At 43.7% G+C, this 14,983-nt stretch overlaps 1 protein-coding gene across 1 annotated transcript in view; it reads right to left on the bottom strand.

Moving 5' to 3' along the window:
- The window catches only part of PITHD1 (PITH domain containing 1), a 491,261-nt gene that overhangs the window by 289,256 nt on the left and 187,022 nt on the right, over positions 1 to 14,983 (bottom strand). Inside the window, exon 4 of the mRNA XM_044060068.1 lies at positions 5,024 to 5,128. Within this exon, the coding sequence (XP_043916003.1) occupies positions 5,024 to 5,128 (105 nt within the window). The remainder of the gene's footprint in view (positions 1 to 5,023; positions 5,129 to 14,983) is intronic.

Consider the following 14,983-nt stretch of genomic DNA (forward strand, 5'->3'; position numbering starts at 1 on the left):
TGGGCGCTGCTGTGCTCATCCCTAGAGACTGGTTCCAGGCACAGAATCTTTTCCATTTGTCAGCATAAGATTTTCTAGTACTAGGTCTCCTTGTCTCCAAGATGACATCCATCACAGGTTTGCTAAGGGATGATAAGGGTGAATTTAAGTGATTAGCCAGGCTGCAAGGTTCAATGTTGGAAGCTAAGGGTGCAGAATTTGGTTATCCTGCTGAGACAGCAGGGAAGGGGTCTGAGGCAGGTGCCATGGAGATGACTGCGACACACTGCGCAGGAGGGGGTACCAGTGTTGGCGCTGCCATTCTGGAGCAATCAAGATCATCCTTGGTTGGTCCTGTTTGACTTTTAGTATAACTTTGGAGAGCACAGGCAGTGGGGGGAAGGCGTAGACTGATAGGTTTTTCCAGCTGAAGGACAGAGCATCCACTTTCCAGGCTTGTTTGTGGGGAGTCCTTGTGCAAAACTTGTCCAACTGGTAGTTCTGGGGGGAGGCAAACAGATCTATGTCTGGGCTCCCCCATTCGCTTGTCAACATGTTGAAAATCCTTGGTTCCAGTTTCCACTCGTGTGGGTCCATGAGGTTTTTGCTTAGTCTGTCTGCCAGTGTATTCAATTTTCCTGGCAGGAAATGAGCTTGTAGGTGCACTTGGTAACTCAAGTCTGGTTCCACAATGCCATGGCTAGTCTGCAGAGGGGGTAGGAATGTGTACCTCCCCTGCTTGTTTATGTACCACATAACCGTGGTGTTGTCCGTCTTTACCATTAGTTGTCCTGGAGGAATGTAGTCCTTGAAGGCTGTCAGAGCATTCTGTACAGCTAACATTTCTTTTTGATTGATATGTAGGTGCATTTGATTTTGGTTCCACTTGCCTGAATGCACTTCCCTACCAGGTGAGCCCCCCATGCATAGTCTGATGCATCTGTAGTTAGGGTTTGGGTGGCAGTGGCTAGTGTGAATGGTAGTCCCTTGTTTTGGTGGCAGGCCTCTGCCCATCATAGGCAATGAATGCTAGGAATCATTGTTTCCAGGCTGTGATAATGTTGACTCCATAGACTTTTTAGATACCACTGTAGTTTCCTCATATGCCGTCTTGCATATGGAATTAGAAGAATGCAGGAGGCCATGAACCCCAAGGCTTGCAATATTTGTCTTGCAGATAGCAGGGTTTTTGTGGCCACTTGTTTGAAGCAAGTTACCAAATGAATTTGCTTTTCTGGCGTGAGGAAAGCCATCTGGGCAGTTGTATTCAAGCTTGCACCCAGGAATGTAATTTGTTGACAGGGTACCAGTTGTGATTTTTTTTTTGTTTATGGTGTACCCCAGACAAGCTAGAACCCTTTTTACAAACGCCAGATGATTTAAAAGTATGCCCTGGTTTTCTGCCTGAATTAGACAATCGTTCAGGTATGGATATAGCTGAATATTTCTTTGCCTGCAAAATGCAATAAATGGAGCCAGCCACTTTGTGAATACCCTGGGCGCAGTAGACAAGTCAAAGGTCAGTGCAGAGAACTGATAATGCGAGTAGCCTGCTTTGAAGCGTAGGTATCTTCTGCAAGATTCCCTGATTGGGATGTGCAGGTATGCTTCTTTTAAATCTAGAGTTGCCAACCAGGCGTCTTTGCCTAGCACAGAAGTAATTGAAGAGTCAGCATCTTGAATTTTGGAATCTCCAGAAAGGTGTTTAGAGTAGACAGGTCCAGGATTGGACGCCATGATTTGTCTTTTCTGGGTACCAGAAAAAGCCTGGAGTAGAAACCTTGTCCCTTTTCCTCTTCTGGTACCAGATGAATAGCCCCCATGCTTAAGAGGGAAAGTACTTGTTCTTGAGCCTCTGTCCACTGATTTGGGGGCAGGTCTGGCCACCTGTTTGGTCCTGGCAACGTGTGGAAATGAAATCTGTATCCCTGGGACACTATATTTAAAACCCATTTGTCCTGGGTTATGAGTTCTCATTTCTTTGCATGAAGAGCAATCTTTCCCCCCAAAGGGGCGGTCAAAAGAGAAGTGCTTTGGAATTTTAAAAGGAAGTCACTGAGACTGTTTACCCTAGCGGGTTGCCTTGTTATTTCCAGATTTGGCAGTGGAGGCCCCCACTGCTTATTTCTGAGAGTCCCCTGGGATTGAAACCTGGGGTTTTTGCTGTGTCTGGGTTTGGCTTGAGTAGACCTGGAAGGGACTGGAAAGGACCAATTCTTAGTAGGCCAGTGCCTAGTAAATCTTGGAAATTGCACTTGTAAAAAAAATCTTTAGCAGTTTGCATAGATTTAGCTTTATCTTCCATCTTTTTAAGAACTTCTTCAGCCTTGTTGCCAAACAGGCGGTCCCGATTTAAAGGAGCATCCAACAATTTAGCTTTAACATGATCAGGCAAAGATTGCTCCTTAAGCCAAGCATGCCTAAGCACATACCCAGTAACAGCAGCCCTGTAAGAGGCCTCTAAAGAATCAAAACCACATTGCAAAGTATGTTTTCCAACTTGTTCAGCATAATGCATTAAATCCTGTAAATCTTTATTTTCCACAGTCAGGAAGCAACATAATTTTCTGTTTAAGCAGTCCAATAATATGCTGTTGATATTTTAACATTTGAAATTGGCAGTTTAAAGCTCCGATTGCAAAGGTTGCAGAAGTATAAACCTTTTTACCCCATCTATCCAGCGCCCTGGAGTCTCTATCAGAAGGGGTAGGATTTTTAGCAGTAGATGCCTTAATGCCCTTGGGCCCCAGAGAAATAGTCTCTGGATCTGCAACAGGATTTTTGAAAAGGAACTTGTGGGACTCAGAAACCGTTTTGTATCTGTCAGGTTTGCTAGGAGCCGGAGGCAGGGAATCAGGGGCCAAATTGGATTCCGAAAACACATTAACAATATCTAGTACAGGAGGTACAGCCAAAGGCCTATGCTGAGGTAGAAGAAGGAAATCCCTAAGCCTCTTTTTTGAATCAGAAAATTCCTGGCTTTCCCAGTGGAAATGCTCCCTTAAAGTATGTAAAGCTTCTCCAAAAGAAAAATCCTCCGGAGGGGAAGCAAAGGGAATGGAATCCTCTGCATCCAAATCCTCATAAGTAAGTATGGACAAATCCAGGTTGTCAGAAGAAACAGAATCCTGATCAGAAGATTCATAATCAAGCTCAGCCCAAGGCCTCTTGGGGGGGGGGGGGGTTGACTACCCCTGATTAGAGTAATTAGATCTTCTGCCATTTTTATAATTTGTTTTTTAGGCATAGGGGCCTGAGAGTGTGGCCTGGGTGTCATTTATATATGGATCAAGATTTAGGCCTTAGCAATGAAGGCGGTGTTGATTTTATATGCAAGTCTGTAGGCCTGAATACACCCTCAGAAGCTGGTGCCTTGCACAGTGGCTCCGAACCCATCCAAGGTACAGACATCCGCGGGTTCCATAGTTGAAGTATCTCGTGGCATACCGAACTCCGAATGGGTCTCAGTAGAGGCCTGCGAATCAAAAGTAGTGGGTACCAGGGGCTGCGGAAGCGCCTCACTGGGTACTGGCAAATTGGTGACTGGCTTAGGAGAAGCGTCGTCGGCAGTTTTGGACCTCTGCGGCCTGTCTTTGTCTTTATCTTTGCGGTTTTTCAGAATCCCGGTAGTCGGATGGCTAACCGACGACATTTCTGGATAATTAAACCGAGAACCGAAATGTTTAGAGGCAAAAATACACCGACGACTGATAGTGCGCTGATTAAATAAATCACAAAACCAACAGCAAGGTACGTTGTGGTCAGGGCCTAGGCAAGAAATACAGTACGAATGAAAATCTTTATGAGGTATTTGCTTTCCACAAGTAATATAATTATTAACTTTTACTGACATCGGTAAGGAGCAAGAAAAAGTTTCCCCAAAGGGGTGCTTAGCTTTAAGTTGAAGATTTTGGTTCTGAAACTCGAAAACGAAAATTTCAGGAGTCGGCTGACCGGCACTTGCGAACTGCTTCTGCTTAGGGCACCGCAAGGCAAGAAAGACAGATATAATGGCGTTGGCTGCATGTTTTATATCCCTGACGACTTGACGTCATGGAAGAAGGGACAGCAACCGACACAGGGCCCAAGACTTTGTTAATCAGGCCGACTGAGGGCAACCTGCCAGCAGATTACCCAAATGTAATGACTGCAACAGTGAAACATGAAGAACATCAGAGGGAAGAATCCCTAACTATGACCCCTATTCAATTAGCAGCTTGGACAGTGAAGGGGTTGGGGCAGGAGAGATGGGGATGAATATTCAACACTGGCTCACCCAGCTCAGTGAGAGGGAGGGGAACAATATAACTCCAAAAGGAGTGCTGACAGACTGCAGGACTCAACTATCAAAACAATGTCTCTAAATGCTGCACATAAACCAAGAGGGAGTCCATGCATGAGACTTCCTACAACAGGAGCACATATGGAAGCCATCAGATGCCACCCGAAGTTGATAGGTATTTGAGAGCAAAGGATCTACATGAAACACAGAACAGCAAATGGATTCTGAAGTCTCCCATCCTCAGCAGGAAATGAATGGACCATAGGGCTCTTGCCCTGGTCAAGGAACAATGGATCTTTCCCTAAAAGGGGAACAAATGGGCTGACAGGCTGCAGGGAGTGGCATCTGATGGTTATCATGTAGGGGCATATATAAAAACAAAAATATATTTTTTACAGCATAAAGATAACAGTACATTATACTCTATGAAGGACAGGTAATATAGGAATGGGAGCATACTTTATACATACAATATTAGCAATGTGTCTTGCAAAACTGCTACTAATGCACTACAAAGTGTGCCACTCCTATAACATACAATATTGCAGAAGCTGAAAAGTATTTGGCAGTGGACACAGCTGAAGTCTGGTCAAAAAACAGCAAATACAAACAAATTCAGGTCTAGTATTGCATATGATGATTAGAAATAACAGCCCTTTGACAATCATTTAAAGTGCTACTTTAAATGGCAGTCTCTATTTTATTTGTTCTGACACTTTTTTTTTACTAATTAAATATAATTTTACATTTATTATTTCTTACTTTACAGGATATACCAGGTCTCCAGTGGTATCTCGGTTTAGTTTAAACTCCTGATCAGGTGGTCGCTCTGTGTCATCAAATGACATATACGGGGAGTTCTTGTAACTGTTGAGACAAAAATAAACCAACAATCATGTCTAACCATGTTTTATGTCACAAAGCAGGGAATCAAACAGATCAACATACACAATCAGTCATAATCAAAGTATGGACAAAGCAAGAAAGAGGGTAGTGTATTACACTGGTATAGCAGCCAGCACTAGGGTTCATCATGCAGTTTATTAACTTGCAAGAAACTAAGTACCTAGTTATATTAGATGATCTTCAAGAAGGTACTCTGCAAATGATTAACTAGGCCCGACCTCCTAAGAATCCTTTATTAGCACAGTTCCTTCAGCCTCCACCTTCCATTTCTGTGGTCATGCACATTAATGAAACATGCTTCAACATCCCCATGAATGGGCTACAATGTCATGTCTCACTTCATGATCCCCAGCACTCACCACATGAAACAAGACTTGAGCTGCACCCAAAAGATACGAAACAGCCAGGCAAGAATATAAACTTATAAACTTCTGGTGCTTAAAGGCTATCAGCACCTGCATTAGGTGGAAGGACTGTCCACAACAGGATGATGGTAACACATACTCAGAGAAGGCTCTCTTGAAGATAATCTAATAAGGTGAGTACTTACACATATATAAAATTTCACTATGAAGGGGGGTGTCTGCAGTGCGTACCTGCTAGAAAAAATCCTAGGCAGTACACAAAAACTTCCCTGAAAGGCAGAAGCCTGAGAAACTAAAGAGTTAAGTCTCAGAAGCCCAGATCCTGCAATTATGAAATGCCAAAAGAAGGCTGACTTCTGAAGTCTACAGCCACACAATGATGATGCATGGTATGCACATGTTCCAGTCACCAACTGGTGCTGGTGAAAGTGCCCACAATGGACATATTCATTTTAGAATCACACCAGCCAGAACCCAGGAGTTTCCAACAGTGAATCACGCCAGCCAGAACCCAGACAACAGTGGCATATACTGTTGGAAACTCCTGGGTTCTGGCTGGTGTGATTCTCAAACAATCTGGAAATATATAGCTGATTGATAAGTATATTTCTTGGCATTTTAACCTTTCAGAATTCTGCATTGTCTTAATTTTGCCTGACTAAATTGTTTTATATATTTTCTGGCACTGTTTTCGGTTTCTCATCTGTCCTGAAACTGCTTACCCCCTATTTCTGAGGTGGAGTTTATAAAACTGGTCTAACAGCTTTTGTGTTATTTGATTGATTCAAGGCTTGCTGATTTAAAAATAGTTTGTTTGTAAATTCTTGCATACACTGTTGGAAACTCCTGGGTTCTGGCTGGTGTGATTCTCAAACGATCTGGAAATATATCGCTGATTGATGTTTATTTCTTGGCATTTTAACCTTTCAGAGTTCTGCATTGTCTTAATTTTGTCTGACTGAATTGTTTTATATATTTTCTGGCATTGTTTTCTGTTTTTCAACTGTCCTGAAACTGCTTACCCCCTATTTCTGAGGTGGAGTTTATAAAACTGGTCTAACAGCTTTTGTGTTATCTGACTGCTTCAGGGCTTGCTGATTTAGAAACAGTTTCTGTCGGCAAATTCTTGCATACACTGTTGGAAATTCCTGGGTTCTGGCTGGTGTGATTCTCAAACAATCTGGAAATATATTGCTGATTGATAAGTATATTTCTTGGCATTTTAATCTTTCAGAGTTCTGCATTGTCTTAATTTTGCCTGACTGAATTGTTTTATTTTCTGGCATAGTTTTCCATTTCTCATCTGTCCTGAAACCCTCCCCCCACCCTATTCTTGTGGTGTTGTTATAGTTGGTGGCTTTGCAGTTGCTCGCCCCTACTGTAAATTTGATCTGGGACACCCCTCTCAGTCTGGTGTTCACTCTACGCAATACAAAGAGAACATTTGAGAAGGCCAACCCACTTAGGTTCTTAACCTCCGCACCTCCTTCCCCTCTCCTTGCACTTTACTAACAAAAAAAACCCACTTTATTTTGCTTTTGCCTCTTCTTAAAAGTACTCGATTGTATTTATTCTACTGCATTTATTACATTGCATAAATCCAGTATGCACCCCTCACATATTTTTTAAAAATATTGTGAAAGGACAATCCTTGAGATTATCACGCCTCAACACTGATGATACAGATATGAGTGAATCTACTGATAATTTTTTACATGATCTTTCGGATACAGGATACCCTGATAGATTGACAGCTGATGTTCATAGGGGGGTACCTTGCCCGAGACAGCAGCATCTGTGTTACCCTGGAGGGTATCTCCCAACTCCTTGACTAGATCCCTCTGTAATCGTGTGAAGTGTGTCAAATAGTTCAGCGATCGCATGGAAAAAGTCGCTGAACTGAAAAAGCGCTTCCCATATCTGTCCATGGTCCTAGAATCTCGGTTAGGAGGATGGACAGACGAGGAAGATTCGGACATCTCCTTTTTAGTGGCTGCGGCCACCACCATAGCATCAACTGGAACTCCCTTAGTAAGATATGACTTGTCCTGAGGGGCAGTTATGTACTTGTTAGGTTTCTTGGGAACTGGTTCCACTGTGTCAGGTGCCTCCCACTCCCTTCGAGCAATTAACTCCATTAACTCGAAGGGCGGAGTGACCCAGGAGGAGGAAGGGCGAGCACCAAATGCCTTCAGCAGAACCGACTCATCCTCAGAAGGGGGTAGGGCCTGCCAACCACCTCTCTGCTTCAGGATCTCCAGGATGTCAGCAAAGGAGACATCCTCTGAGGGTGATATTGGGGACCCTTCTGACTCATCTAAGTCAGTATCAGATGTCAAAGATTCTTGTGGGGAATCTAAGTGTCTCCTCTTACACAGCTTTTTCCTCGGAACGTCATCGGGAAGGGCTTCCGATGAGGCCTCCGAGGAAGAAGGGACTCCCTCTGGGAGTGGCTGAGGCACTGGTGCTCTACGCTTGTGAGTAGTCGTGGGTGCAGAAGAAGACAATGGACCTTTGTGGGAGAGAGAAGTAGCTTCTGATGACGTGGTTGTCTGAGAAGACAATACCTTCCTCATGAGGTCGAAGGCCCCGGGACCCCGAGCCGAGGAGCCCTCTGGTTCCGAAGAATGCGGAAGTATCTCCGACACGGAGGCCAAGGGCATCGACCCCAAGGACGGAGCCGAAGTGATCCGTGCCGAGGCACCGAGGGGGAGAGTCGGCACCAAAAGATCGGTTCGACTCTCGGTCCCAGAGCCAAGGAGGGATAGTCGGCTCCGCGCGTCCGCCAACGGTTCCGACGGAGTCGAGGTCAACGGTGCTGACCGAGGAAGGGACGGTTCCGGCACCAAGGGCTCCACAATCATCAAATCAACATCTCTCGGCTCCGAAGGCTGTGTAGGCATCGGAGGAGGAACAGATGGAGATAAGGGAAGGCCTTCGAGTCTCGACACCAATTGGGAGGAGACTGAAATGAGTTTGGACAAGGCCGTGTTCTCCATTAACTTCTGCACCACACGATCTACGTCGGTGTCTGACAGAGGCCTGGAAGAACGGGTCGAAGAAATCGAGGACGGTACCGACCTCAATAAGGCAGGAGGTGGAAGCTCCAACACCGGTTCCAAGACTCGAGGCTCGGTCACAGTAAGAAGCTCGACACTCGGCCCCGAAGCCTGTGGAACTGGTGAACGAACTTTAAAAGAAGAGCTCGGAGCCGATGACAAGGGCTCCGACGTCTTCGATGCCTTCGAGGACTTAGAAGCCTGGTCTGACTTGTCAAGTTCCTCCTGGAAGGAAGGCTTCAAAAGACCCCTATTCATGAGCTTCCTGCGTCTATCTGTCATGACCCTTCCACTGAAAGAATGACAAATGGAACAGTCTTCTTGAAGATGGAGAGGGCCAAGACAGTAGACACAGGAGCTATGGTTATCAGCGACAGACATCTTTTGCCCACACTGACACCTCTTAAATCCCGACTTAGCTTTTTCTGACATATCCTTAGAAAAAACAAACAATTATGCCAAATAACAGATTTGAAAAAGGTTGATTCAAGTCCACAGCACAACAATACTACAACAATATAAATCCTATAACTAGGAAGGGTAGGCCATAAGGTAAAAAAAAAAATATATATATATATATATATACTCACACAATATATATATCTAACAATTAATATATCGGAGTATCGAGGATGACAGTCACATACACGCACTATAAACAAGTTTTCCAATAAAATTTTGAAGAAATACAAGAAGAAAAAAGCTTATCTTCCCAAAGTTGGTCAGAGCTCTCGAAATCGATGCGATCAGTTGCAGCGGCAAACTAGATCTGAGGTAAAGGCAGAGGGAATTGTGGGAGGTAGGTTGGTCTTGAGCTTCTCCTAGATGCAGAGCTTTGCTATGCGGCCGACTCGGAGCCCAGGATCGTCTCCGACACCCATGTGTAAGAACAAACGGCGAGATTGAACACTCTCACATGTGCTGTTTACCTATTCTAGTAATATTTCTGACTTTTGTGATATCATTAGGAAAAACCTGCGTATACTACTAGAGGATGAAGCCACCAGTGAAGTGGTTGGGTCTCGTCTGAGTTTTATTTTTAGAAATAACAAGAATTTGAAAAGGATGCTATGCTATGGTCCTAAGGTTGCAATGAATGATCCTTTGCCAAGACTAGGAACTTTGCCTTGTGGTAAATGCAAAGCATGTACTTTTATAGTCAGAGAACAAGTGTTTATTCACCACATTACTAGCAGAGAATTTGTCCCTAGGTTGTCTGCCACATGCAATAGTAAATGTCTGGTCTATTTAGCAACTTGCACGGAGTGCTAAAGATTTTATGTGGGCAAGACGATGTGTACGTTTAAGCAAAGGATTTTGGAACATGTTGGGAATATCAGAAACAAAGTCCTTACAATTGCATTGGCAGCACATATGGCTAAAACAGGGCATAATGTCTTCTAGTTTAGAGTTTTACAACTGGTTAAACCTGGTATGAGAAGAGGTAATGTGAATAATTACTTAGAGATTTTGGAAGTGAAATGGATTATAGCCCTACAAACACAAAGTTCCAGGACTTAATGCTAGTATTCCTTTAAGGCCAGCTTTAATTAGTAGAAGGTGAACTTGATTTTTTAATTCTATGTGATTTTAACTTTTATAAATGTTTTACTTTGAGTTGCTTTTTATATGGATCTGATGAAGCGGTTACCCCGCGAAAGCACTCATCCTTTTGTAATAAAGAAGTGTTTTGGGATTTTTTTTGGCTTTTTCTCAGCTTTGTTGGTGTGCTCACATCTTGGTTTTTTTTTTGAGATCTGAAGAAGCGCACACTGAGTACGCGAAAGCGCTCATCTTTTGTTGTTGTCTTAAAAAATGTGATTTTCTACTTTTCGTGGTGGTCGAGATCCTGTTTTGTTCTACTGCATTGGATTTTATTTTACGGAGAAGACCTTTAGGAGTCAGCTGAGGTTGTGTTTTGCATCTTGTTTTTAAGCTTGGATTTTTGTTTGTGAGCCACCTTTGGCAGGAGTGTGTACTGTTTATTCCATTTTGTTTAAAAACTAATTGTGCCTGCTTATTTGAACTGTTTCTTTCTGAAATCAGTACGCCTTGTATGCTGTAGCACAGACTAAATTCAGACCTGCTGAATCTAGCTTTGTTTGTATAACTTGAGCAGTAATCCAGACCATCTTTTTTTGGAGAAGGTTCCCCTGCACCCTAGTGGCAGGAGTGTGCAGTTAGAACTTGTCTGATCGAAGATTGCTGGAACGGGACTCAGTTTTTAGCTTTTTATTGGTTAATTTGCTTAAATCCGTTTGCTCATTTGCTACTGTTATATATATAAAAAAATACACGTTATGCATCGCTGCTTAGCTACGGTTAAACTATTCCTGGCGACAAAGTCTGCTCTTCAACTTTTCCTTTAGAACTAGCCTTTTTTTTTTAGTTTCAGCACTCAAATCCGTTTCTTTGAGCTCAGCACTTGTTCAGACTCGTAAGCACAAAATAAGCTACAAATTACTATAGCACTCAACTTTCCTCACTTATCTACAGGAAAACAGTTTTTAGTACTTAATAAATAAGCACCTATCCAGGCATGTCTAAGGGTCAGCTCCCGGTGTTTTCTCTTGTCCACCTGATGAATCTGGGCATCTTGGGGCAATGCAGGAACTGCGTCATGTACACAGACAACCCTCTCCTCCTACCACCCAACACTACAACCTGTGAGAGATGAATTTATATAGCCAAACTGGAAGCAAAGCTCTCTTCACCCAAGACTGGACTAGACAGTCAAGAGGAGAAGGTAAACACTTACACCACACAACACTCTTCACATAGTCCCTCAAAACCTACACCACCAAAACACACATCTACATTCGCGGAGGCTCTCAATAAAAATCTGCTCAAGCAAGAGACCTCCAAAGCAGAAATGCATACAACCTCCACCCCCCCCAACACAACCCAAATGACACACAGCCCACAAACTTAGTGTGCCTCTCAACCATAGCCTATAAGGCATAACAACGTACCCAACACTCTAGTCTTAGGTGACTCTATAGTCAGGCACACTGATGTTCCACTCACCAGGCTAAACAAGAAGAAAGTTACTGTCATCTGTCTGTCGGGTGCCAGGATCCACTACATAACGCATGCACTCAGGTCATTCCAAAACAAGCGCAAATATGACTCTGTCATTGTCCATGTTGGTGTGAATGACCTGAGACGTACCTCCCTGGGCTACATGAAAAAAGACATGGAGGAGTTCTCCAATCTTGTAGCCCAGGCAGGTATGACCCTAGCCTTGAGTAGCATCCTGCCATCACCCAGAATGATACCACAGTACAAGGACAAAATGATTAACTTCAACAATTGGCTAAGCTTCTGGTGTCTTTCTAAAGGGATCCAGTATCTGTCTGCCTGGGATGACATGATCAACAGACCACGATGCTTTGGAAGAGATGGCCTGCACCTGTCACCCTTGGGATTCCGGATAATGGCTAAGGCTCTTGCCACCCCTATAGTGCCTTTTTTAGGCAAGGTTCAAATGACAAACTCACCACAGTAACACGTACAAGCAAGCAAAATCTGAGGGTAATGCTACTCAATGCTAGAAGTCTAAACCTTAAAGTGCATTAACTCGAGGCACTCCTTAAAATGGAGAACATCGACATCTGTGCAATGACAGAGACCTGGTTCAAGGCTCCAGAGAGCACCCCTGCATTACCAGGCTATAATTCATACCACAACTTTCAGCCACCTAACCTGGACCGAAACACTAAAGGTGGAGGCATGTCCATATTCATTAAGGATATCCACACCTCCAGGCTAGTTGCTCAGCATAATGCATCCGAGATTATCCAAGTGCAACTAACTCTGGGCAAGACTGCAATCCAAACTGTAGCTTGCTACAGATCCCCCACCATGCCCCAGGATTCCCACTCCTCATTTCTTTATACACTGGAAAATATTAGGGTACAACCCACCATCCTAATAATGGGCGATTTCAACTACCCCACCATTAACTGGGAAAACTACTCATGTACCAACTCTTTTGCTCAACATTTTCTGGAATTCATAAATTCCAACGCCTTGGATCAACTTATCTACACCCCCACCAGGGGCAGCAATATCCTAGACCTGGTCATTACCAACATGGGTGACTGATGTTCTAAACCAGAGTTCAATTCCTCATTGGTCAGATCTGTCCACAAACTAATCAGCCTAGACATCCACATCCCACCCCCACCCCCATTAGGGAAACCACTGTAAAAAGTTTCCCCAAAACCAACTTCACGCTTCTTAAGACAGAAGTGGCAAACTTCACAACACCCATGCAAACGGACAATAGAGGTACGACTGCTGAATCCTACACAAATACACTTTATAAGCACTTACATGAGTGCATGGATCGTGCTATACCTAACAGAACCAAGATGTTATCCTCCAAAAAAGGGAAGCCAATCTGGTAGTCCCCTGCCATAAACAAACTGTACAATAGAAGACAAAAGAAGTTATGTCTTACCATAACGTTCCATCTGTATTGTTGATCCTCGTTCAGTCATTACGTGTAGGTATCGGTTCCGACCTCGGAACAGAGTCGGCCATCTTCCAAGTTCGTGTCAGCTACAAACTCTCGAGCTAAAACTCTTACCCAGAATTCTCCTCTCCCTGTTACCTCAGAGTGAGTTTGCAAGTCAAAAGAAGGTAGAGGCGACCTCTGGTCAAATGACCTAAAAGAACCGGATGGTGAGATCCACTAGAAGCCACAGGAGGGGGAAGGAGGGAGGGTCGTAATGACTGAACGAGGATCAACAATACAGATGGAATGTTATGGTAAGACATAACTTCTTTATCTGATATTGTTAATCCTCGTTCATTCCTTACGTGTGGGACAGAGTCCCCAGCTACCGCTATTCCTGGGAGGCTCTCATGGAAGGACATTCCTGATCACCATAGAACCAAAAGATGCTCTTCCCCTGGAGGCCAAATCCAATTTGTAATGACTGATGAAGGTATGAGGCGCAGCCCAAGTTACAGCTGCACAGATGTCATGTAAAGAAGCTCTCTCATGGAAGACAGCAGAAGTTGCCACCGATCTTGTCGAACGAGCCTTTATGGTAGTCGGCAATGGAATATTACATTGTGTATAAATGAAGGACACACAAACCATCTAGCCAATGTGACCTTAGCAACAGCACATCCTAATCTAGGTCCAGAATAGGCCAAAAATAACTGGTCTGATTTATGAGAGGCCTTAGTCCCGTTCAAGTAGAAGCAAATTTGCCTGTGAATATCTAGGGTATTTAAGCAATACTCTCCTTTGTTTGAATAGCTGTGAAAGAAAACTGGCAATTCAATGGTTTGGTTAATGGACATTTCAGAGATCACGTTTGGCAGAAAGGAAGGATTAGTTCTCAATGACACTCTATCTGTATGAAAAATCAAGTATGGACTCTTGATGCATAAGGCTTGAAGCTCAGAGATACGTCTGGCAGAAGTAATGGCGACCAAAAAATAGAAGTTATGTTCTTACCATAACGTTCCATGTTAGTTGTCTTCTTCTCGCCTTCTTCTTGCTGGATGGGTTCGGAGCCGACCTCGGCTCCGACTCGGCACTCTAAAAGCTCGAGAGTTGGTTCCACCGGCTCGAGGCTCCCCTTATATCCCACAATGCTAGGCGAGAGTTACCTCAGATCTCGTTTGTAAGCTAACCCCAGCTTATAACAATAACAGTATAACTGTAAAACAGAATCCACCTCTAACAACAGGAAGAAAGAAGGGTGACCTACATCCTGAACCAAGAAATATGCATAATAGCATATGACTAAGAAAGAGGTGGTAGAAAGAGAGGTCACGATCACAACTCCTCTAGGTCTGTCCAGGCCAGGGGGAAGGAGGGTGGGACGCAAGAAGAAGGCAAGAAGAAGACAACTAACATGGAACGTTATGGTAAGAACATAACTTCTATATGTTAAGTTGTCTATCTCGCCTTCATTCTTGCTGGATGGGACCGTCCCTAGCACCTTGTCCCGGTGGCCTAACGGAACAGACTCCTGAGAACAGTGGAACCAAAGTTAGCTCTATGCCTAGAAGCTAAATCCAACTTATAATGAGAAATAAAAGTGTGAGGAGTAGCCCAAGTAGCCGCTACACAAATGGTGTCAATAGGCAGTCTGTCTTGGAAGGCTAAAGAAGTAGCCAAAGCTCTGGTGGAATGGGCTTTAGGTTTATTAGGCAATTTCTGTTGTCTAATTTCATATACCAGGGAAATCAAAGATGTTAGCCATCTGGATAATGATACCTTTGAAACTGAAAGTCCCTTTCTGCTTTCCGCATAGGAGACAAACAGCTGATCAGATTTTCTGAATTGTTTTGTTCTATCCAAGTAGTACCTTAATTGACGATGAACATCCAGGCAGTGTAACTTTTGTTCAGACCTATTGGAATAC

Source organism: Protopterus annectens, chromosome 1.part2, assembly GCF_019279795.1.
Source record: "Protopterus annectens isolate FY-2018-M chromosome 1.part2, PAN1.0, whole genome shotgun sequence".
In the NCBI taxonomy this organism is placed as follows: domain Eukaryota; kingdom Metazoa; phylum Chordata; order Ceratodontiformes; family Protopteridae; genus Protopterus; species Protopterus annectens.